Raw genomic sequence first — 25,832 nt, forward strand, 5'->3', positions numbered from 1 at the left:
GTTTTGTTTTGTTTTGTTTTTAATTTTTATTTTTTTTATTATTCAGATGTGCATACAATGCTTGGGTCATTTCTCCCTCCTGCCCCCACCCCCTCCCTTACCACCCACTCCGCCCCCTCCCTTCATTCAGATGTTTAAAGGCCACTTGATACCTCCTTTTGTGAATCATCTGTTCATGTCTTGCCCATTGCTCTATCCAGCCATTGGTCCTTGTTTTTCTCTTGATTTTTAAGTGTTCTTTGTATGTTCAGGGTATTGGCTCTTTACCTGTAATATGCATTGCAAATATTTTCTCCTACTTTGAGCCAATTTTTTTCTTTTTGGTGGCACTGTGCTTTGAACTCAGGGCCTCACACTTGCGAGGAAGGCACTCTAACAATTTGAGCCACTCCACCAGCCCTTTTTTGTGTTGGATATTTTCAAGGTAGAGTCTCATGAACTATTTACCCTGGCTAGCTTCAAACCTCGATCCTCCTGATCTCTGCCTCTTGAGTAGTCAGAATTATAGGCATAAGCCACTGACATGTGGCTTTTCTCCTACTTTAAATTGCTGTGATTTTACTACTTCTCATGCAATCCAGGATTGAGAACTGCTGTGATCATTTAACTGTGAATATTGAAACTTTTATTATTATTATTATTATTATTATTATTCCATTTTATTCATAAAAATTTAGTTTGAATGGTCAAAGCACAAGATGTCATGAAAAAAATTGTGATACCACTTCCCACCTTAACAGTACTCTTTAGTACATCCAGTCTGTACAAGTTGACCTCTTATCTCAAAATGTTTTTTAGTGTTTGCATGGGAAGTTTTGTTGCTGCTGCTGCTGTTTAACATTTTTGATAGCATATAATAGTTGAAACAGGGTTTCATTGTGACATTTTCATGCATGCTTGCAACATAACTTGGTTAGGTTCATCCCCACCATCATTCTTCCTTGTCCCCCTCCCCCTTACTTAAAATGATATCAACAGGTTTCAGTGTTCTGTCTTCATACACATGTATGAAGTACTGAAGACAGAACATTGAAAGTATTTTTTTGTTGTTTTGTTTTGTTTTGTTTTGTTTTAAGGAGACTGTGTAAAGAGACATAAAGAGGTCTTGGCCTTGGGTAGTACCTGTAACAGGGACAGGGACAGAAGAATGAACAGGAAATGCAAAGGAGACAAAGTTGTGGAAATCAAGGTAGAAAAGAATCAAAGGAGGTGGGCTTGTCATTGGTATTGATTATTGCATCTTGCTGGCTGTGGTAATGAGGTTCTTAGCTCTGCCTGCCACCACAACTTTACCCACACCTCTGCTAGCTACGAGAAGACTCTCATCTCTGCAGGGACTACAGGACCTCATAACTAGGGCACAATTATTCAGTCAGCAAATATTTGTCCAGCCCCTACTGAGTGCCAGGCACTGTTCTAGGCACTGTTCAAGCGTAACAAAGACCTCATTTTTAATTTGTGCTTCTCTTGTACCACTTTCTAAAAAGTTGGAGGTTTCCTTTACTTGAGACCATCCGTCTATCCGTCTTATAGCCTCAGCTTTGGCACAGACTTGGTAAAGTCATTAGAATTCATTAGGGTAAAGCACTCTTAAGAGAAATATGGAATCACCAGCACCAGCAAGGAACTCTGGGTCAAAACAGTGTTTGTGTTTTCTTTGCGTCCATGATCTATTCCCCAACTTTGCCTCGCTCTTCAACTCCCTCCATTTTTATTTTTGGTGATGGTTTCAAGGTGACTGGGCAGAAAGGAAGGAGCATAAATAAACTGCAAGAGTACTCATTGGCAGCAGCTTCTGTTTTTTTTTTTTTTAAAGGCAACAGTTTTATGGGGGAGATGAATAATTCCTTCAGCCTTGATGGGAAACTAAAAGTAGTTATCATCAGATAAATGGTTCCTAAGCCCAGAACCACAGGCTGTAACATTCAATATCATGGTAAAGATACCTTCTCCATACTTCTGATTGTCTTCATATTGGGAAGTGCAATTAATAAAAATATTCCACTGGGTTCTGTTTCTGCATGTGTTCTCAAAGGCAACTGTAAACAAGGCCTCTATATGTGTGTATATCCCTCGTTCTAGTGCACCTGGCTTATCCACTGCTTTGATTGCTGATGCTCCTTCAAGCTGAAGTCTAGTCTTAGCTTTGGGAATACATATGTCAGAGGAGGCATAAGCCATCTCTTAATAAACCCCTCTTCCCTCATATGGACTTTAGGCTGGGATTGGTCAGCAGACGCTTAAACATCTGGTCAGCTCAGTCCTTTGGGGTGGTTGGTGTTTTATAGACAACCCATCAAGATTGATTGGCCCCCTAAGTGAATTAGCCAGATGTGTGGGCATTGTGTGCCCTTTCCTCCACCTCCCTTCAGTGTTGTTAGATGGAAGCAGACATGTGATTAGCATGTTTGAAGATGATGTGTTTTTAGCTCATGAACAAAAGCTACCGTCTTCTGCAGAGACTGTGGCTCTGCCCCAGACGTCAGCAGTGTAATTACTACTGCTAAATTCAGCCCAGACCCCAGGCCTTGGTCTCAGCTGTCATTTGCAGGAGGGGGAAGGGAGGTGGCAGAAGCCTAGGGAGCAGGGCTCTTGTAGTCTACTTTGAACTCTTTGCTTTATCCAGGTCTTCCCCCTCCACTGGCAATTACTCCCAGCTGCTTTCCAGTCACAGAGCCCACTGCCACTTTTGAGGGTAGTTTGTACTGGATCATGAGGAAAAGAGGAATGGAGATGGTCTCCTGAAAGCCCACAACTCCCAGGAACTTGCCAAAAATAAAAATGAGCTGAGGATCCTCACTCTTGATGCTATGTCACATGCTATTCAAATCATTATCTGCTCATGGAAACCCCTACCTTAGGTTTGCACTGATCTCAAATTCTTGGCAACTTGTCTTGCCCAACTCTGTAAGTGAAATATATTTGAGCACTCCTTCCCATGGCTTACATACCACCTCTTTTCTAACCACACTGGCCTTCATTATTTTCCTTAGAACAAACCAGGCATTTTCATGTCTCCAGTAGTTCTGTTAATGCTTAATATTCTGTAAGCATCTCATACCCAGTGTCCAAACCCAACTGTCCTCACACTGTCTTCCACATTCTCCATTTGGTGAATGGTGTCGTCATCTACCAGTCTTAACAAGAAAGTATTATTTATAAGTCTAACATCTTCTCACTTTCCACCAAGTACCATCTGTCTTGAGAATTTCTTCTCAAGTCGTTCCTCTTCTCTGTCTCCACATACCCTAGCTCAGGCTTCATCGTTCTCCTGGACTACTATAACAGCCTTCTTGTTGGTCTCCCTACCCTCCAGATCTCCTTCAAACCAATTTCTATCCCATGAAACTCTGTTGTTCCCCTAGTTTAAAATCTTCAGCAACTCCCAGTGTCTACAAGGTAAGCTCAGATGTCTAACTTAGCATGGAGTCACTCTGCAGTCTACCATGAGTCCTCTGCCATCCTCTCTCTGAGAGAGGATAGGGGATGATGGTTTGCTTGAAGATGGAGACCAGAGCCTGTTGGGCCCACAGGAGGATGCCTGCAGCCAAAGGGCCTGAAAAACAGAAACTGTCTGCCATAGGCCCACTGAACTGGACTCCCAAGCAGAAAGTCTTTCCTGCCTCCACACCTGTCCTCACTCACTTTTCTAGATGGAAATGTCCTTTCCCTCCTTCTCCACCTGTCAATTCTCCACCTTCAAGATTCAGCTCCTTTGTACGTCTTCTTGTAACTTTCCCCGGTTTGCCCACATGAGGGGAATCACTTCTCACTCTCTTCCCCTACAGCAGTTTTAGTAGGCTAAAGACGTATGGCCTTTAAAGCTTTCCAAGATTACAGTTGAAGCTTCTAGAAACAGAGCCCCACATGTTTCTCCTCCTCACACACCCTCTTCCCCACTGCTTCCATTAATTCTGCTGCCAATGACTCTGGCTAGGTTTCTGACCTAGAAGACTACCCAGTCTCCTTCTTGTCTGTTATTATCTCCATTTTCCATATGCACAAGCAAGGACCCAAGGCTACTGAGTAACTTACACAAGGTCCACCCCTAGTAAGTGGCAGAACCATTGCATTATATCTGTGATTATGATCTCATGAGCAGAATTCCAGTATATGTCCTCAGAGCCTATAAAGGGTCTGGCATAAAGTAGATGCTCTGGCATGTTGGTTGGTTGAATGAGTAAATGAATGAATGAGTCAGTGTTCTTCCCATTGAACTTGCCTTCGGGCTTAAGAAGGCACTGTCTGAGCATCTGTAGCTTATGCCAAGAAGTATGGATTTTGTCTCATCTCCTAATGCCCAGCTGTACACAGACATACTCCCTCCCACTCAGTAACAAACTGCCTGGAACTCTTTCCTGGCTCATATTTACAAGAGAATGTGATAAATTCCGTATTGATCCCTCCTGTTCCACTGTAAATTTTGCAAAAGATGATTGAATAGAGCAATAGAGTCTGCAGGCATTGTGGCTCAATATGTTGTGGGCTGGTGTATCGACCTCCTCTATCCAAAGGCAGAGAGCGCCTATCCCTGCTGCCCCAGACCAGTAATTAAAACCCAATCATATCCCTGAATCAAGCCTTCTAGCCTCCCCATGTGATGAGTGCAATAAGGTAACGGCAGGAGCATGTTTATGTCTGTGCTGAAGCAGTCCCCATAGGGTGGGTAAGAAATGGAGAGTTGGGTAGCCCTGCTGGCTAAATCACTTCACCCTGACATCACAGCCACTTGTAAGACAATCTGTAGGTACATAAACAAGTCCAGCCAAAGACCAAAACTCAGGTTATAAAAGCAAAATTTTATGTACAAAAATCCTCAGATTCTGTCTCATTGTGCACCTTTGTTCCCAGAGCCAATATAGCAGGTTTAAGTAAATGATTTGGTCTTGATTAAGCTATTTTGGGCCTATAGCAATAAAATATATGTGTGAATTTCCACAAGAACTCTTTGACTTAATATAAATTAAAGCCAGCCTTAGAAGACTCTCAGAAGTATCTTTGAATGAATGAGTGAATAAATAAAAATGAACAATTACTCTTGAAAAGGTGTCTGTAAACAATGAGCCCATAGTAAACCTACCAAGTAGCCATCCATTTGGTGCTTGAACACTTCAGGGCTGGGGAATTCAGCTGTTCCAAGACTTCCTATGTTCTACTTTCAGATGTTCTGATGCTTAGAAAGTCAGCCACAATGTGCTTCCAGAAGTCTTCTTATTAATCTTGGGGTTCATGTAGAATGAACTGAATCCCAGTGCTACATGATGGTTCTTCAAAACTGAAAATGACAGGCATGTTCTCCTGAGCTATTTTCTTTTCCAACCTAAACCACCAGCTTCTTAATCCACTTTTCTCACGTAACTTCTGAACTCTTTTCTATCCCACTTACATTTCCCAGAACAGTTTCCACTTTGTCTTCTAAAACCTATGCCTTCCCATTTATCTCCATTAATTTTCATCTCATTTGTTTTAGCTTTTTGTGTCAGTCTTCCATCAAGTGTATTTGGTGTCCTTACCAGCCTTATAATATCCATGTGAGAAATAAACGTACTGAACATGACCAAGCCTTTTTACTGTCACCAGAAACTTGCAGGCCACCACTGATCCATCAGTGGCCTCACCCTCCTTGGGTCTGGTTAGTCCATCAGTCACTGACATTCCATATGCTACTGGCAGCCAGCCCACATTTCCTCATCGTGACAGGTTGTCCTGAGACATCCCATGAAATGTCTACTGAAGTCCACCTTTGCCTCAACTGCACCTGATTGAGCAAACAGGTAATCCTGATAAAGAAAGGAAAGAATATGGCATGATATCTTGAGACCCATCCTGATGTCTAACAGTCATTGTCAATTCCCTTTCAAGGCATTCACAAATCATCCTTTAGTAATGCGTCTGATTCTGGAGATGAGGCAATCTGAAAAGTTCATGATCACATGAGTAGCTCAATAGAGGAAGTAACCTGTAAGCTAGAGGAGTCTGGAAAAGCTTCAAGGCAGAGAAAGTAGGGCTAGCTTCACAAAATGTAGGGTCTGAGTGGTGGACAGAGAGGGGTTTGGCACTGCTGAATAGGACAGTGGTGACCCAGTATAGCCCAGGCCTTCCAGTCATTGCTGAGGAAGTTAAAGCCAGATGTGAGGGGACACTCACTGTGGGCAGTGGACAGAGCTCTGACTAGAAGGCCTGGGTCCCAGCCCCCTCTTTCCCACTCCTGGTCTGTGCCCTTGACTCCAGCTTTCCCTTCCACAGGATTCTCCACTTCTCTGTTTTTGTTTTTGTTTTTTTAATGGCACTGTACCACTAAGCCACATCCCCAGCCTGGTCTTGTTTTTTAAAGCATAGTGTACATCTTCTGCTCTTCTCAGCTAGTGCTGTGGTTTCCCATCTCACCAGCTGTACTGCTGAGGAGATAGGTCATCATGCCCATCTTCTTGCCCCTAAACACTTATCACATGATATTGTCATCATTTCTATCCTGTCTTGTCTCCTGTCAGTCTGGGTTCTGCCAAAGGGCAAGTCCAGTTGCTTCTACTGTGTACCTGGTCCCTGGCCCACAGTCAGTGTGCTGTAGGTTTTTATGGAAGGCTGAAAGTAGCCATGAGGCGGTAGCTCTCTGTTCTCTGAGCTTTAGACATCTGCCCCCTAAAGGCAAGAGAGTCCATCTGACTTGGCCATCTGGGGTTAGGACTTCTGGATGACCTTCTGAGAGATCTGTTAAGGTGACTCATCATTTACCTGGTCCGCAGCCAGGGAGACTTGAGTGGGAGGAAAAGGAGCCCCATTTTGTACCCTTTCTACAAAGTTATCTGTCCCCAGCCTAACTTGAAAAATTCTTCTGTCTTGGCCTTGAAGCATCTGAGCACACTGGAAGCAAGGAAGAATGATGATTTTTCCCTGTTTTTGAGTCATCCGGCCTTTGGTAGCACTTTGTAGTAGAAAAGAGGCCTGGCTTCTTTAAAAAAGAAATTAAAAAAAACTTTTATTATGTAAAAAGAAAGTAGAATAATAAATCCTTGCTTTAAATCCCAGCTTTACTGTTTATCAGCTGTATGACCATGGGCAAATTACTTCAGCTCTCTGAGCCTCTGTTTTCTTTTTTGTTTGATGAATAATTCAGACGCTCTATAAAGACCTCATAGCCAACAAATGTTAGTCTGTCTCCTTTTTCTTACCCTCCTTCCAGACTCAGGTCATCTGTAAAATAGAAAAAATAATGCCTCTCTAGTTTTCTTCATCAAATTGTTAAGAATTAAACCCATGAGTATAATCAGCAGAAGATATAGCATGTAGTAAGTACCTAGTAAATATTCTTGGCTACAGGGTGGGCATATCTGCAAGCGCACATGTCTGCATGTGTACGTGTCGAGCAGTGGTCAGCAGTGTAGTTTATAGAAAAAACTCAGGATAAGATATCAGAAGACCTGAGCTCTTGTTCCCACTTCTGCTGTGCTTCCCATGACACTCTGAACAAGCCTGTGCTCTGGCTTTCAGCTTCTGGGAATGCAGAGGAGAGTCAGTTTGTCTCTGATTTCTAGAGCTATGTAGACTAGCTATGAAGGCTAAGCTAAGACTTGATGGGCCAGAACCTGAGCCCAAGGGCCAGAAAAGAGTGTGTGTAGGACAACAGGAACCCAGAAGGGAGAGCACTGGTCACTGGGTCTTGAATGGGTAGGGTTTAGGTTATCAGGGAGACAAGGCCCAGAGGGTCCAGGCATAAGGATCAGCCCACATAACATCATGGGGATGAGTGTGAAGATGGAAGATACACAGCTTCTATGATGTGGCCATCATCTCTCTGAATGCTTCCTTGATGTCAAAAAGAATACATCAGTTCACGCTGATATCTCTGATAGTGGGAAAGATTTCTCCAACATTCAACAAAAACTTCTAATAAGAGATAGTAAACAAACTGCGAAAATCAGGGTGAAGGTGATAGAGAAGCTAGCAGTAATGGTAGAAAGGAGGAATGAATCTAAAAACTCTTACAGGGATCATTATACACCTGTACAATCTTTTTTTCAATCACTTTCAAACTTTTTATCTTACCCAGTCCTCACAAAATCCATAAAGGTAGGCAAGACAGCAATCATTACCATCAGAAAGTAAAGCAAGTGCACAGCCAGCAGTGCTCACCCCAACCAGCGTGCCAGTCCAGTGATTTTTCAGGGGAAAGAGGTGAGTCATGGAGAATGCAGGGGTACAGAATGGATCACTAGAAGGGCAGTACAGTCACCAGAGTTGTGGGAGTGATGTGGGAGAACATGTCAGTATTATCATAACTATGGACTAACACATTTATATAGCACGTTTACTGGTTTTTTCTTGGTTGTGGGTTGTTTTTGTTTTGATTTGGTTTTGGTGGTACTGTGTTTGAACTCAGGGCTTCATGCTTGCTAAGCAGGCTCTTTACCACTGGAGCCATGCCCCAGCCCCCTTTACTGTTGTATTTGAAGACTTTTGTACACATTTTCCTTCTTGACACTCACAGAGGTAGGCAAAGGCTAGGACAGAGTATTGTCAAGGAAAGACGGAGTGACAAGCCTCCTCCTACCTCCTCCAGCTTGTTAGCTTTTCCCACCATCACAGGGAAGATATAAATTCCTCCCACCCCCACCCTAATTTCAGTGCCCTCCCAGGAAGAGCAAGTGGACCTTTCTCTCCAACTCTTTCTTCCCCACGTCCCCCCTACAGTGCATAAAGCATGTTAGATTTGACCTTTCCTTTTCTCTGCCTAGTCATCTGGACCAGCAGAGAGGCTTTGGCCTACTTGCTATCAATAAGGCTCTTCTGGGGCAGAAAGAACATCCGTGTTCTGTGTGGTCTCGGAAAGGAACACGGTTCATTGATCCAGTAAACCTTATTGAGCATCTCTGCATTGGACACAGTCCCCAACTTTGAAGGGTACTTAGTCTTGGATAGGACAGCCTTTAATGCAGAGGGATAGGGCAGAAGGCCTAGAATAGAGCACAAAGGATGGTGCTTGTCCCAGGCAGCAGTGGGGTAGCAACAAGGAAGGCTTCAGAGAGGAGAAGCCAAAATAAGTCTTAAAAGATGAACTATGTTTGCCAGAAGACCAAGACAGGAGTGGGGTTAGTGAGAGATGTTGGGGCTCCAATAAAAAAATCTGCATACATTAAATCAAGAAACGCTTAGGCAGGTCATGAGCTTGTGGGTGGATACTGGGGACATTCCAGGTACCCAGGGTGACTACCTGTTCAGATGCAGTAGAGGAGAGTGTCTTCTTATGGAACTGGAAGAACTGACCATTAAGGTCCTTTCACTTGGAGCATCTGTAATTGTGTCAACTCAAAGGCAGGCACTGTGCCAGAGAAGAGCAGTGGGCTCTTTAGGCAACATTGGACCAGGCCTCTCCCACCGAAACCTTTTCCACTTCCTATCCTGGGTGAAGAAACCTCAGTCAGCCACAATGGCACCAACCAGCACCAGCCCCATGACCACCTACCCCCTGCCCTACTTTCCTGCCGATCCCTATTGACAGAGCCCCCAGAATCTGAAGGAATTCAAGACAAATGGTTAAGAGGATGGAGTTAATAAAATTTGAAAAATTGAGGCCTGTCACTCCACTAAACTTTTTTCAATACCACTGACAGAAACATATTTCCCCAATGAGTGACCTTCCACAGCTGTAGCGGGCAGACACAGCCGCAGCAGTGCTGCCAGGAAGCCAGGCTGCTATTTATCAAATATTATAAGCTGGAACAACTAATCTGGAGCAGGAGAGGAGGGAAGGGTCCTGCAGTGTACTGCCTGGGGTGCTCCAGGTGTTTGCCCCAGCCCAGACAGCCAGTGGGAGGTGACGGATGGCCTGCGATTAGCACTCCCTACCCCTGTCCAGTCCTCTCACTCGTCCCAGAGGCCTGGTGCTCTAGGCCAGCTGCTTGGCCTGGAGGGGCCCTGAGTGGGAGGCAAGGGGAGGTCAGGCCGGGGCATGGGCCATCCTGATGCCCCCGGAGAGGGCAGCTGGGTGAGGCCCAACGTGGTTATTTATTGGAGTGTAATGGTTTGTGGCCATTGGTCGTGGAGGTGAAATCGATCAGTGGTAGAAGTCAGGTTCTATCAATTATTACAGCAATTAGTCAAGTCAGAGCAAGGGTGTGGGACTCAGAGTAATATTGGATGGACATATTATCCATGGTGCCCCCACCTCAGCCTTCCTAAAGGAGGGGTGGGCTGCTGCCCTGAGGCTGCAGAACCTTGGGGAGCCTGGCTGGCTTCCCCTGGCAAGTGACCTGACCTGAGAGCCTCCTGGGCTGGAGCCAGACCCAGCACTGCTGTAAAAGGAAGCCCCTATGCTGGCTGGCCCAGGTGCAGAGATGTCCTACCTGTCCCCATCCCATCCTTTATGAGAAGTGACACAACTCCTGCTAGAAATTACTCAGTGGCCAATGTTTATGGCACACATTTTTCATTCTGTAAGCAAATATAGATCACTGACAGCACTTGTTTGAAGCAGCTAATCTCACTCTCTGTTCTTCCTGTCTTGCTCGCTCACGTTCTCTTCTCCCCTCCTCCATTTATTTCTCTCCTCCTGCACATTTCTCCTCTCTTCTCTCTGCTGTTTTTTTTTTTTTTTACCTTCCAAAGGTCTCTACCTAATCTCCCACATAGCACATTATCTAGTAGTGGAGCTCCCCTGGAGGCTGCCAGAAAAAGGAGAGGCCTTTCCACCACTTAGTTGTGGCTCACTCTGCCCCAGCTTGCTGCAAGAACTTTTTGGGAAAGGAAGATGCTGCCTGGCACTGGCCCTTCCACCCTTGCAGAGCCCCCTCAGTGCCCAGCTCTGAGAGCATGGCTGGACTAGGAAAATGTCTCCAGGTGAACAAGCCCCTGAGCACTCTCTTCCTTCCTGAGCCCCCACAGTGCTGGCTGTCTCTCCCTCCTTCAGCACACTGTCACCCTTAGCCTGTATCATTGTTGTGTTCTTATTTTTTGTCCCCATTATCTCCTAGAGAGCTGGAGTTGTGGTAGGCTCAAGCTCAAGGAAACCTAATCCTAAAGACAGAAAGAGGAGCCTGCAAAAGAGATGGGAGGACTAGTCACAGGAGGTGGAAAAGAAAAGTGGTTTTATACTGAAAGAAAGAATGAGGCCCCAACTGAGCCTCATAATTCTTAAAAAGACCCTGTAAACTTGTCATTGATGGTAAACATTTATTAAGCATTTACACATGGCTGTCTGTCTGGGATGCAGAGGAAGAGGCTAACCTCTCGGAGTAAGTGCTTAGTAAATACCTCCTTAGTAAGTAGGCTGCACTTTGTCCTGAAGGCAGTGAAAGACTGCTGAAGGATTTTTCAGCAGCGATGTCATGGCTATCCTAATGAAAGTATAGAGTTAGGAAATCTGGGATTATGTTGGACTCCTGCTTCGAACTGATAAAGTTAGTTTTATAGCCTTGAGCTAGTCATTTCACTTCTCTGAGCCCAGTTTTCATGTCTATAGCTTTGGGGTTTTAATTCCTATCCCTCAGGGTTGTGAGGATTAAATGATGAAATGGATATTAAGTGCAGAGCACACTGCTTGACACATGGTAAGTGCTTAGTAAGTACCGGTGCTATTGTTATCATCATTCCTAGGTATCTACTCAATAGATATGAAAACATACATCCAGAGATGGGCATGGTGACATGAGCCTGTAGTTCAACCCAGTACTTGGGCAGCTGAGGATCACTTCAGCCAGAAGTTCAAGGCCAACCTGGGCAACAGAGGGAGACCTCATCTCAGATGACATAATATTATTCTTCCTTATGTCTGAATAGTACTCCATTATGTATTACCATATTTTCTTTATTCATTCATCAGTTGTTGGCCACCTAGGCTGATTTCATAGCTTGACTAGTGCTGTGATAAACGGTATCTCTCTTGTATGATGACTTACACTCCTTTAGATATATGCCCAAGAGTGGTATAGCAGGATCATAACATAAGTCTGTTTCTATTTTTAGTCTTTTAATGGGCCTCCATACTGATTTCCATAGTGGGTGTACTAACTTATATAAGGGTGTGTGTTCCCCACCCCCATCCTTGCCAGCTTTTGTTATTGTTTGTTTTTTTTGACAGTAGCCATTCTGACTGAGATGAGATAGAGTCTTGTTATAGTTTTGATTTGCATTTCCTTTATGACTAAGGATGTTGAACGTTTCTTCATGTGTGTACTGGCCACTTGTGCTTCTGAGAACTGCCTGTTCAATTCATTTTGCCCATTTATTAGATTGTTCATTCTTTTGGTGTTCAATTTTTTTGAACTCTTTGTATATTTGGGATATTAATCCTTTATCTGATGAATAGCTCTCAGAGATTGTCTTCCATTCTGTGGGTTGTCTTCATTCTGATAATTGTTTCCTTTGATGTGTGGAAGGTTTTTAACTTGATGCAGTCCCATTTGTCAATTCTGCTTCTTTCCTGGGCAATGGAAGTCCCATTCAGAAAATAGTTGCCCATGCCTATATCCTCTAGTATTCACCTTTTTCCTGTAGTGTTTAAAAGTTTCAGGTCTAACATTAAGATCTTTGAACATTTTGAATTTATTTTTGTACAGGGTAAAAGACAGAAGTCTAGTTTCAGTCTGCTACATGTGGATATCCAGTTTTCCTAACACTATTTGTTGAAGAAACTGTCCTTTCTCCAATGTATGTTTTTGGCTCCTTTGTCAAAAATCAGATGGCTGTAGCTGTTTGGGTTTATTTCTAGGTCTTCTATTCCATTGGTCTACATGTCTCTTTTGGTGCCAGTACCACGCTGTTTTTATTACTATGTCTCTATAGTATAATTTGAAGTAAGGTATTGTGATACCTCCAGCATTGCTGTTTTTGTTCAGGAGTACTGTTGCTATTCAGAGTCTTTTATGTGTCCATATGCATTTTAGTGTTGATTTTTGTGAAAAATTATTTGAAATTTTGATGTGGATTGCATTGAATTTGTAGATTGGCTTTGGTAATGTAGCCATTTTCACAATATGAATTCTGCCAATCCATGAACGAGGGAGGTCTTTCCATCTTCTGGTGACTTCTTCTGTTTCTTTCTTCAATAGTTTATAGTTTTCATTGTAGAGATCTTTCACATCTTTTGTTAAGTTTATTCCTAGGTTCCTTTTTTTTTTTTTTTTTTTTGAGGCCATTGTAAATGGGATTGTCTTCCTAATTCCGTTCTCATCCTGCTCGTTGTTGGTATATAGAAAAGCTACTGATTTCTGTATGTTGATTCTGTATCCTGCTACTTTGCTAAAAGTGTTTATCAGATCTAGGAGTTTTTTTAACCTCTTCTTTTCCTCATATTCAAAGTTCTTTGTCCTCCAATCATAGGAACTAATGGATGGAGAATGTGCCTGGTCACATATACATACTCACCAATAGCTAGGCAAAACCAGGTCATTGTGATGCCCACCTCCTTCTAGACAACTCAGTCAATACTAACTGGCAGGAAATTCCCAGAGGTAGGAGAACATGAAAGGAGAGAGAGAAACAGAGGGCAGAAAGGAAGAGACTTTGTCATTTGAGGTATTCTCTGCTTTTTTTTTTCATCATATTATTGTACAAGGAGTACATTGTGACATTTACAAAAGTTCTTACAATATATCATAGTTGAATTCACCCCCTCCATCATTCTCCTTTGTCCCCCATTCTCCCATTCCTGGAATAGTTTCAACAGGTCTTATTTTTCCATTATCATACATGAATACATAATATTTCTACCACATTCACCCTCCTACAACCTTTCTTATTCTCTGCTTTAGAAAGGCTCTTTATATCACTTTGTGAATGAATGTGCATCTGTATGCAGATGTGTTGGAAGATGTAGACATTTTAGTAAATGTATATATGAATTTGTGTGTTTAACACATTATTTGTTTGGCATGCTTTGTTGGCATGTCCAGTTGTGTGTATTTGTGTATGTACAACGTATCTGCAAGTGTGTAGCACCCCTGTACGTGGGGAGTGTTACTGCACATGTGTGCATGCAATGCAATATCCTCACCTTGTCAGAGAGGACTAAGAGTCCATCTCCCAGAGTAGCTTGACATGTTTTTCCTGCCATTCTGCCATCTTGTATGTTTCCATGGATGCTTCTTACACTGAAATCAGGACCCCATCCACCTGTAAGCAAAGGTTGAGGTCCCACTAATCACTCATGGGGCATTTATTCTTTTCCTTCTGCCAGGAGCCAACCCCCTGCAGAGGAATGAAATGGGACACACACCCTTGGATTATGCCCGAGAAGGGGAGGTGATGAAGCTTCTGAGGACTTCTGAGTCCAAGGTAAGTCTCAGGGAGAGGAGGAATCTGTGCCCACTCCATGGATCATTTAATCTTTTTCTCTTTAAGTTAGGTCTGGCTCTACACGAAAGGCTATTTCTCCTTAGGTGATTTTTTTTTTGGCTGTACTGGGGTTTGGACTGAGGGCCTCACACTAGCTAACCATATATTCTCCCACTTGAGCCACGCTTCAAGCCCTTTTTGCTTTTTTTAGGTTACTTTTCAGATAGGGTCTTGTTTTTTGCCTGGGGCCAGTCTCAGATCACAGGCACACACCACCATGCCTAACAAAATATTTACATTCTAACTTGATTGATTAAGGGTCTCACTGTGTAGCCCAAGCTGGCCTCAAAATTGAAATCATCCTGCCTCCACTTCCCTGATGCTGGGATTATAGGTATCACCACCATGCTGGGCTCCTTAGGTAATTATTGTCTATTTAAATACACATCCAGCCCCCAGTCTCATCAGGAAGAGGGAGTTGCCCCTGTCCTGATTAGGGAGAGGGAGACCCAGGCCGCTTGTGGCTTCTGAGAATTAACCTTCAAATTCAGTTGTGAGGTGATGGCCTCCTGTCTTCTTTTCAGAGGAGAGGACTAACCCAGAAGAAATCTTAAGCTCAAGTATTCCCCAGGCCTCATGTACCCTGCAACTTCATTACGCATCCTTTCAGAACTGATCCTTCACCCCCCCCTCTGCACAATACATGCCTGGTACGGAATCTGAGCCAAAAATATCTCCATCTTAATTTGATCTTCTTCTCAACTAAACTTTTGAACTCCCTGAAAATAAGACTTAAGTCTCCTGCTTCTCCCAGGCACAATGCTATAACTCAGTAACAACTGGGCAGAATCAAGATCTAGAATCACAAAATTTAGTCCTGTCAAAGACCTGAGAAGTTATTAGGTCCATTGATGGGAAATCTTACAAAAAGCATAAACGTATAAATCAGAGAGAAATCGAGCTATCCTGATTGAAGGAAAGATGGCCCAGAGTGCTGCCCACATGTTGCTTCCTTCCCTCCTGGGGCAGTCCCTGTGGAGGCCTGCAGTGGGCAAGAATTTTAAATCTCTGAAACCCAAATCAGCTGGCTTGTTTTACTCCTGGGGAGACTGGAGCCAGGCATGTGGTGTGGCTTGCCTTTGATCCCAGAGTGAGATAGCATCAAAAAAAAAAAAAATTTAGTGGACTTGACCACAAGATCATGTAGTAGGTACAATGGCAAGACTGAGCTTGGAAGACCTGGCTTCTGACCCTCAGGTCTCATGTTCTTTCCAGTATCATAGAGTTTCTTGTCCACAAATTGGCTGAAATGCCTTGAGATGATTCATTGTGGCAGGTCCCACCTAGTGGCAAATATTCTCTCTGTCCGAAGTCAAAACACAGCTCACTGGACTGAGACAGAAAAGACTGGGTTCTGATCCCAGCTTCACCACTCACTGCATGTATGATTTTGGGCTAACACTATCCTCATCAAAGCTCAGTTTTCCTCTGTGAAATAAGAACATTGAACTAAATGGTTGCTAAGGTTAAGTTCAATGTCTGATTGTGTACTGTCAAGGTAAGATAGATTATGCTGCTGTAACAACCCAAAATTTCAGTGATTTGCAACAGCAAATTTTTTTTTTTTGCCTGGTGCTGCATGTCCATTGTTGTCAGGGTCAGAGGGCCAGTTCTGCTTATTATAGGCACTCAGGAATCCCAAGTAGCAGAGCAGCCACCCCTATAATGTTTCTGGTTGCTTGCCAATAGGAAAAGGGGAACAGGTACTAGAGAAAAGGTTAGATCAAAAAGAATTAACCTAGAAGGTAACACCCACGCACAGGAAATCAATGCGAGTCAATGCCCTGTATAGCTATGCTTATCTCAACCAGCAAAAACCCATGTTCCTTCCTATTATTGCTTATACTCTCTCTACAACAAAATTAGAAATAAGGGCAAAATAGTTTCTGCTGGGTATTGGGGGGGAGGGGGAGGGGGCGGAGTGGGTGGTAAGGGAGGGGGTGGGGGCAGGGGGGAGAAATGAACCAAGCCTTGTATGCACATATGAATAATAAAAGAAAAATGAAAAAAAAAGAAAAGAAAAAAAGTATCTGCTTTAGTTTCTTTCAAGGCAGACTTTTTTATTTGTTCTTGTTATTTTGGTGGTACTGGGGTTTGAACTCAGGGCCTTGCACTTGCACTCCACCACTTGAGCCACACCCCAAGCCTAAGACCTGGGTTCTGTCTCCCTCTGCCACTTAGTAAGAAACAGCTGCTCCTCTAAGAGTTCAAGCTGTGCATTTTCAGCAGTGACTCAAGGTTGGAGGGCACAGAGTCTCCAGTGACTCAGGGTTGGAGGGCACAGAGTCTCCAGCCTGAGGCCTCTTCCAGCTGTATCTAGACATGGGTTACTGCCACTCTGATCTTATCTGGCTCCACTTATGGCCCTCCAGCACCCCCATATGCCCAACTTAGCCTCCTCCACTTGGACCTGCCATTCTCTTAGTCAAATTATGCTCCTTGAGTATTAACGTCATATGTCCCATTATAGAAGATTTGGAAGTAGAGAAAAGTAAGATGAAGAGAATTAAATAATACAGTAAGTATTTGTGAATGACATCTATATGCCAGGCTCTGGGCTAGATGGGAGGAGAACAAAAGAGTAAAATACTCCAGGAACTCACAGCCTGATGGGGAGACAGACAAGTGAATCAGGACATCACAGTGGTCACTGATAAAGGAAGGCTTCCTGGAAGAGATGTCAACTGAGCCCACTCTCAAGTAAAAGCATTCTAGCCTCAGTACATAGACATAACCACTATTAATATTTTTATTTATAATAATAGTAACTGCCACTTATTGAGTGCATCTAGGCACTGTACCTGGTGCTCTAATACATACTTAATCCTATAACAAATCCATAAAGTAGCTCTTACTACCCCTTGCTCACAGATAGGAAAACTGAAGTGACAAGAAAGCAAGCAGGTGAGTCACAGAACAAGTTATTATATGAATACCTATTAGAATTTTTAAGCAGAGATGTCCTCTCATGGACATCTCTTTCTGGACCATCTCCTCCTATCTTTGTATCTTTTTGTTTAAACCTACTGATAGCCTGCTGTACATACCAGAGGACTCAAATGGGCAGCTAGGTCTTATTTTGCCAACCTAGAGTTTTCTACAAATGTGAATCAGAAGCCCTGGGACTTTAAGTATTAAACTCTCTATCTGTTGGAATCAGTTGAAGTGAGACCCAGGCAACCTCCTCCACAAAGCTTGCCCCACTCATTCTGCCAGAGCCTCGCCACCTCTATGTGAGCCCCCCTAAGGCACCAGTCTGCCCCAGCAGATGGCAAGCTCGGGACAGTGACAGGAGTTTGGAGATGTAGACTCTCCAGCCACATTCCCTACTGTGTTATGTCCTTACTTGCCAGGTATTTATGTTTCCTACTTGGTCCTAAGGTGTTCAAGTTGTGATCCTGTTCTGTATTTGGATCTGCTTTTTTTTTTACTTAATATTATTGATGATTTTCCCACTTTAAAATTATCTATAAGCCTAATTTTTATTTCATTCTGCCTCTTTTTGTTTGTTCATTTTTGGTTTGGGTTTAGGTTTGGGTTTTGGGGCAGCACTATGGTTTGAACTCAGGGCCTCAGGCAACCACTGTACTGCTTGAGCCACTCCATCAGCCCTATTTTGGGTTGGGTATTTTTGAGATAGGGTCTTGAGAACTATTTTCTGGAGGGGCCAGCTTCAAACCGTGATTCTCCTAATCTCTGCCCCCAAGTAGTTAGGATTGCAGGCATGAGCCACCAGCGCCCAGCTCATTCTACCTCTTAAAATATATCACTTACCCTAAGAATCTCAATCACCTAAAGTAGCCTGAACAATTTTGCCCTCACTGGGTTTCCTGGTTCTCTTAGCATTCCCTGAACCTAAGCCTGCTTCTCCCCCGTACCCTCCCCTCTTCAGAAAATCCACACATTGGGAAAAGCCCAGCCACTGTCCTGAGCTTGCCATGGACTAGAGGAGTTCTGATACCTGCAGATTGGTTGGTGCTTTAGGATGACTCCACACACATTTGGGATGGAGGGGGGTGCTACAGAAAAACATGGCTTACCCATTATCTAAAAGACCGGCAGGACAGACTTTGTAGAAGACAGAGCCTGGGTCTTACTTTGAACGATTTCAGTTCAATACATGGAGAGTTTAATACTTAACGCCTAGACCATTTTTGTGTCCTAACTAAGAGATGAAAGAGAAGTAGAAATATATCTCTGTGTACATGAAAGCAGATAAAACAAAAATATGGGGAGCTATCCCATGATGAATATTCAGCTGAGGGGGACGCTCATGTACCAGCCCACATCTCCTCTCCACTGAGACTCACGAGGAATTTATTGCTCATTTTAATCACACCCAGAGAATGAATTGGCAGGAATATTAGGCAGATAGGCCTATCCTATATATTTTATTTGCATATCCCAGTGACAGCATCACAAGCACATTTCCTGTGTCTATATTTTTTCATTTGCTTCAGGGTAGCTGGGGATGGGGTGTTCCCCTGGGCTCACATTCCAGGCTGAGCGCCTGGGTGCTCCCAACAGAGCTGAGCAAAGATTGCAGTAAAGGAAGGGTGGGGTACTCCAGAGGGTAGGAGGATCACATTCTTCTCCCCACCTTCCTCTCCCTGTGTTCCCTGCTGCTCATCTCCGTTAGGTGCCAGCTTGCCTGGCCCTCTTGCTGCCTGGCCCTGTAGCTTTACTGTATGTGTAGACACCAGGCTAAATGCTTTATGGGGACACACTTTCATTTTAGCTCTTTTTTTTTATTTTTTTACTTTTGAAAGTTGAAATATACTTGTATAAAATACACATATCAGAAATGTACATCTTACTGTGTTTTAACAAACCAGGCACTCCTGATCAAGAAGCAGACTACTAGAAGCTTCTGAGTGCCTCTCATCTCTTCCAGTTGCCATCCGTCCTCCAGAGGGAAGCATCCTCCTGATTTTTAATTTCATTTTTACAGAATTTTAGAAATCATACAATGAGTTCCTCGAAACTCTTTACCCAGATCCCCAAATGTTAACACTTTCTCACACTATACTATTTAAATGTACGTAAATAAAATAAAGATATATATGACTTTTTTCTGAATCATTTGAGAGTAAATACACACCTACACATTTCCTAAAAAACAAGGACTTTTTTTGGTGGTGTGAGGGATTGAACCCAGAGCCTCCTTCGTGCTAAGCATGTGCTGTACCACTGAGCTACACCACCAGACTACATTTTGTTTCATAACCTCAGTACAGTCATCAAAATCAGGGCAGTAATAACGATAGTAAGTAAATAATCAACAGTGTTACTCTGATTTACCAACTGTCTCAATAATTCTCCTTACAAGAGAAGATCTCAGTTTCCAAGTTGCATTCAGTTGTCATATCTCTTTACTCTGCTTTATCTGGAAGCGTTCTTCAGTCTTTCTTTGTCTTTCAAACCTTTGACATTTTAACAAGAACAGGCAGGTTGTTTTGTTGAATGTTCTCTATTTGGGCTTATCTGTTTCCGTATGATTTAACTCAGATTATGCATTTCTGGCAAGAACACCCTCTGCTGTTTATTTTCAATAAATTCATTAGGTACCCCTGTACTAGAAACAGTGATAGGAATTTTGCGTTTTAAAACTCCTCTCTCTAAATAGATCCTGAACTCAGTGAAGGTGGGAATAGGCCTTCTCTCATCCCTAGGAGAAAAATGCAGGCTCCAGAGGCAACTGTAGAAGCTGGTGTTCTCTCTTACTTGTTGGCCATAGACCCTATGAATTTACAGTGGGGATGGTGACGCTAACATTCATAGGGTGGTGAGGATCAAAACACTAATCAGGCAAGACCCATCAGTGAAAGCTTGAGAAGTAACAGGATATTTACATAGTGTCAAAGTCTCTCACTACAAAGTACTAATTGCAAAGGAAAAATGATAGTGGAGAAACCTGGCTGACACTATCTCAGCCGAGAACTTTCCATCTAAATTAACATCAGCATTTATGGGTAAATCAGCATCACATGCCTGGTATGACGCACTGAGAAGAGCATAAACTCATTTCCTCACTGTAGCCACTTCTTGCCCCTCTTAACCTTTTCTCGCCAGTCTTGTCTTTGGATCAACCTGACTATTTGTAGAAGTGGGAGGACTGACAGAGTGCCTCAAGTGGTAGAGCACCTGTCTAGCAAACGTGAGGCCCTGAGTTCAAATCCCAGTACCAACAAAAATAAAATAAAACTGAGCAGCGGGATATGGTACTACTTACATGTTAAAAACATGGCTCCAATATGGCTGATGGGCTTCATACACGTAAATGAAATAGAATGATGAAACCTTTTGCAGTTGCTTTAAGTGGGGTGGGGAGAGGGTGGCAAGGATGAGATGATAGGGGTGATATAACCAATGTACAATGTAAGGCTATTCAGAATTGGTATAATGAATCCCCCCCCCACAATGAATATATGTTAATAAAAATGAAAAACTAAATAAAAAGTGAGAACCAGACTAAAGATCAGCAGATGTGAGTCAATAAATAAATAAATAAGGCTCTAAGTCCAGTAGAGTGGCTCACATCTAGCTACTTGGGAGATAGGAAGACTTCAGTTTAAGGCCAGCCCTGGGAGTGCTGGGGCCTTAGCTCAAGGGGTAGTGCATGAGCCTAGCAAGCATGAGTCCCTGAGTTCAAAATCCCAGTACTGCAACAAACAAACAAACAAACAAAAAATGACAATAAATGAAGGGGGACTGGAAAAGGGGAGAATGCACTCCAGAGGCTGACCACAAAGGGATGTGTACTTTAGGGGCTAGTTCAAGAGCCTTGAGTCCTTTGGGCACCTTTCTCATCCCCTAGTCTCACGGTTCCATCTGCTCTGTAGCTCTGCATCCCCCAGACTTCTTTGTTGGACCCCCTGGGCTTTTCATTTATCATCCTCCCCCAGTCCAGTCTCATCTGTTACTCCCTGGTCCCCTTTGTTGACCTCTGTACCCAGTCCTCTCTAACATCCTGCTTCAGAGCCTGGTAAAAGCCCTGACTGTAACATGAGTTGAAGACTGCCTCAAGGGAGTCAGGAGTACAGGGTCTATCTGAGTGCCTTGAGCAGCAGCAGCATGTGTAGTCCTAACCTCCCCATGAGAAGCAAACTGCACCTTGGCCTCTCTTCTCTTCCCTCCTTCACATCTGCCTGTCCCATTCTTGTCCAGGGTCTTATTCTACCTACCCACCAGTGCCACCACCACCCTCAATGCCCTCTTAACTGCCAGCTTCACTTTCAAACCTGTCCCCTGAAGGATGCCAAACAGTTAGAATGCCTGCCATGCCTCTTCTCTTCATCCCCCCTCCACACACACACACACACACATATACAGCCACTCAGCCCGGCCACCCACCTCTGAGTGGAGTGAGTCTAGCTAGGCTTCACCTCAGCCTTCCAGCCCTTTCCTGTAAATGCACTCACCGCCAGGAGGGGTGCCATATTAAATCAAGACTGATGGAAACCAGTGACTGTGATTATCCAGCCAAGATGCAGCGCGGGAAGCTGGTTGCTGCCAGCTCCAGGTGAGAGCTTCTAAAGTTAATTGTACATGACTTTTATTAAGAGGATGATGGCTCCCCACTCCTTGCTCTTCTGGCCATCTCCTGGCTCTTCTGGTTACCTGCTCTGTCTTCTCCTCCAGATAGTAGAACCCCACTAAAGCAGAACTTTGAACTCAATCTTATAGTCTTCCTCCCCATCTCAAAGAGCCAAGGACAACAGTAGCTTACATTTATAGAGCCCTTACCAAGCTTGTCCTATCTTTTCTCCTCTCCCCCAAATAGAACATACACAAACCAACAATTTCCCTTTTGTAGTTTCTTCTACTGGCTAGCTTTTTACAAGGCAGGGCTCAGTGATTCATACATGCATGCTTAGCATGCACAAGGCCCTGAGTTTCATTTATTCCATAAACTTTTTAGTACAAACTCTGGGGAAAGAACACGAAGCAGTAACCTTTGGCCTAGTTTAATCTCAATGTCCTGTACATTTTTATCAAAGAAAAAGTCTGACGTGCTTTTAGATTTAGACATTTTTCTGAATAGGCGTAGGTATACAGGACTCCAGACTTGAGAGAATCAGGATGTGCTCAGAGGTTTAGCTCATAGGTTGAACCTTTCCCAGGACCATCTAGAAAACTCTTGAGGAAACAGCAAATTCATGGTATAAGTTTACCACCGTGCTCACCTCCATAGTAATAGGACTGTTTCACCTTGCCAAAGAAATTCCCAGGATTACTAAGTCAACCTAAAATCATGACACTGGAGGAGAGTGATAGGAAGAAGAAATGTTTCCTGGAGAAGAGTTGGATTGGGCAGGAGGGTCATTCCTCAATCAACAAAGTGGAAAGAAAAATCATGTTAGGCTTTGCCTGGCATAAAAGAAAAAGGTGTGTTCTAGTGAGGCCCCACAGACCAGATGATGCAAAGTATCTAGAAGCAGAATTCTCTACCATGTAAGGAAAACTATGGGCCAGAGAGAGATAAGCTGCCTGAGGCAATAGTGGTGTCTCTAGAAGCCAGTCAGGTGCAGCCTGCACCTGTAGAACTGGGTTCCTAGAAGAAGAAGCCTCAAGAGCCACTTCCAGGACAGCAGAGCACCCAAGTAGACTTGGCTCCTGGCTTCTACTTAAGTCAGAGCAACTCTTCTTTTTATCCATAGACCTCCACGTGGTTAGATTAATTAAAAGGAATCCAGCACTGAAAAAAAAGACACTTAGATAATGTTATCAAAATGCAGTGAAAGAAAGACAAGTATCAAAAAGCCTCCTAAAGGCCAGATACTATGCCAGTCACCTGAGTCACTTGGACAACCACTACACGCCTTTGCTATATTCCAGAGTCTGCCATGTGTTTTACATACATTGACTCATTCACTCCTCACCAGCATCCCCCAAGGCTCCTGCATGGTAGGTAAAGTACGAGTCTGTGCCACAGTAAGGAAACTAAGATTCAGGGAGGTGAATTAACTTCCCCAAATCAATTAGCTAATAAACTGATAAGGTGAAGTTTGAGCTCATGCCTGTCTAGAGAGAAACTTGTTTTTTCTGTCATGTAACTTGTCTCACTATCAGCTGAAGAGGAGTCAAACTTTAGGTTGGGGATGACTGTAAGAAATAAATGAGATACTGTGTATAAAGTGCTGTGCACAGTACCTGGCACATGGTAGTCTCTCACAGTAGTGAGCAAATGACCCCAGTAAATCCTGACCAACCAGCTTTGCCTTCAGGGCCTGTCCAACTGCAAGCGAGCATTGCCCCAGCCAGTGTGTGCACATCTCTTCATCAGAGTCTTCCAGCCCAGTGGACCCAAGTGCTGAGCAGGCTGCTGGGCAGGGAGAAGGAAGAGGCAGATATATGGCTGGAGTCAGCAGAGCCAGGTGATATATGTGGCGCCTGAGGGAACTGCACAGTGACACTCTGGATTCCGCCGGCAAGCGTCGTTCCACTGGGATCGGTGCCGAATTATTGCTCCATATGAAACCCAGGACTGATGGGAGCTTTCAGTTACAGACTGATAGCAACAGCCAAAATTGGATTGTTTGCTATTTATTTTTTTTAACTTCTGTCAAGGTCACTACCATAACAGGAAAACACTGCCCAAGCAGCAGGTATTTTTCATCCACTCTGCCCACAAGAGCAATCTGCAACCACAACTTTTGTGACAGAGCCTTACCTTGACAGCTCTCTTTCTAAAAAGATGTTAGTGTCACAGCAATCCTGGGAAAGAGTTCTCCTGAACACCTAGCTTTCCTTTCCAGTCCAAGACCCACCTCCTTTCCCCTTGGCCTCTGACATCTATAAATGTTTCACCATAGGGCCCACACCCTCAGCCCTCTCTACCTAACCAGCAGACAGTCCTCCAACTTCTTCAAGCCTCTTGTTCCCCAAAAGCCACCCTCTGAAATGTTCCACATTCATGTTTCTTCCCTTCTCTCTAGTTCTGAAGCTGTTGAATCTCTCTTCTTTGTATCTGTCATCAAATTTAGTCTTATAAACACCAGATGCCACCACTGTGCCAGGATCCATACTGGTGTCTGTTCTCAGGGAGGACATAAGTCAAAGGACAGATTCACAAACATTCAGCAAGCTATTTTCAAGTAGTGTTTTTAGTGAAAGGTGCAGTCCTATAGGTTTGCATTTATGCTGAGAAGCCACAAGGAGATTGTTGGTCCTACCTGAGAAGCATCTGTGGGACCCAGTCCAGGTGAGGGCTCTGTGCTCATGCACCAGAGCTGTGCCACACAGAATGAAACTAGGGTCAAGCACCCCTGAGCCGTTTGTCCTCTCTCCCCACAGTACCAGGAGAAGCAACGTAAGCGGGAGGCTGAGGAGCGGCGCCGCTTCCCCCTGGAGCAGCGGCTAAAGGAACACATCATTGGCCAGGAGAGTGCCATCGCCACTGTGGGTGCTGGTGAGTACACGGGCACTAGCCAGGCTGGGAAGGGCAAGGTAGCTTGTGGTGTGCTTCTTTGGTTTACACGTTCTGCTGCCCCAAACTGGAGAGATGCAGTTAATATTAAAAGTTAACATTTATTGAGTACTATCTGTATGGCAGGCATTGTTAGAAGCTCTTTGCCCATCTCGTGTTCATATGGTCCTTATAGCAATACCATGAAGTTGGTACCATTAAATCCCTATTTTGCAGATGAGGAAGTGAAGACACAGTACTTCAATAATTTGTTCAAGGCTGCTTAGAGTTGAACTCTCACTTTAATCTGGTCCACTATCCTCATGCCTCACTTTTAAGGTGGGACACCTGAGACCCAGAGAGGGGTGGGAGCCTGTCCATCACTAGTAATGTGGCAGCTGAGCTAGGATACAACTTCCATTTTTGTATGCCAGTCCATCCCAGGCCTTCAGAATAGCTTATGGGCAGCTGGCTCAACCATGGAGAAAACATTTCAAACAGCCGTGGAGTGCCTTCTTCCCACTGGTGACATTTATTCTCATTCTTTGGCCTCTAGGAGCCAAAGCCTACTGGACAGATATGTACAACTAGGTTCTATTGAAGAACCTAGGCGAGTGGCCTCACCTTTGTTCTCCAGTTCTGGTGTGTGCATCTCTAAGAGTGGTTTCAGAAGGATGAGGCAGGGGAAGAGGAACCCTGTGCCAGGCTGAGCAATGGGCCTTCCATCCTAAGGCAGTGGTTCTCAAAGCATGGCCAGCAGTTTTGGCCTCCTCTGAGACTTGAGAAATCTGATCTCCGACATCACCCCACTCTGTGAAATCAGGGTCTGTGTTTAATTGGCCCTTTGAGCAATCCGATACTCTGCTGGAATTTAAAACCCACTTCTCTGAGATGTCTTTACCAGTCCCACTGGCATGTTGTTCATTCTTCTCTCCAAACATCTAGTCCCATTAGATGCAGCCTAGTGACTGCTAAGGGATTCATCAGCTTCTGCTCATGTAGAAATGTGCCACCAGGCTGACACATTGGGCCCAGACTGATCTCAATCATCTTCACACACCAGTGGGGCTCATAACCCCCATGGAGCCCCTTACCA

At 43.9% G+C, this 25,832-nt stretch overlaps 1 protein-coding gene across 2 annotated transcripts in view; it reads left to right on the plus strand.

Annotated features, from left to right (window-relative positions):
• The window catches only part of Clpb (ClpB family mitochondrial disaggregase), a 138,873-nt gene that overhangs the window by 83,447 nt on the left and 29,594 nt on the right, over positions 1 to 25,832 (plus strand). For both annotated transcript variants that reach the window (XM_074083827.1, XM_020174021.2), the window contains exons 6-7: positions 14,171 to 14,268; positions 24,625 to 24,739. In XM_074083827.1, coding sequence (XP_073939928.1) covers positions 14,171 to 14,268; positions 24,625 to 24,739 — 213 coding nt within the window. The remainder of the gene's footprint in view (positions 1 to 14,170; positions 14,269 to 24,624; positions 24,740 to 25,832) is intronic.

The sequence above is a fragment of the Castor canadensis genome, chromosome 1, assembly GCF_047511655.1.
Source record: "Castor canadensis chromosome 1, mCasCan1.hap1v2, whole genome shotgun sequence".
In the NCBI taxonomy this organism is placed as follows: Eukaryota; Metazoa; Chordata; class Mammalia; order Rodentia; family Castoridae; genus Castor; species Castor canadensis.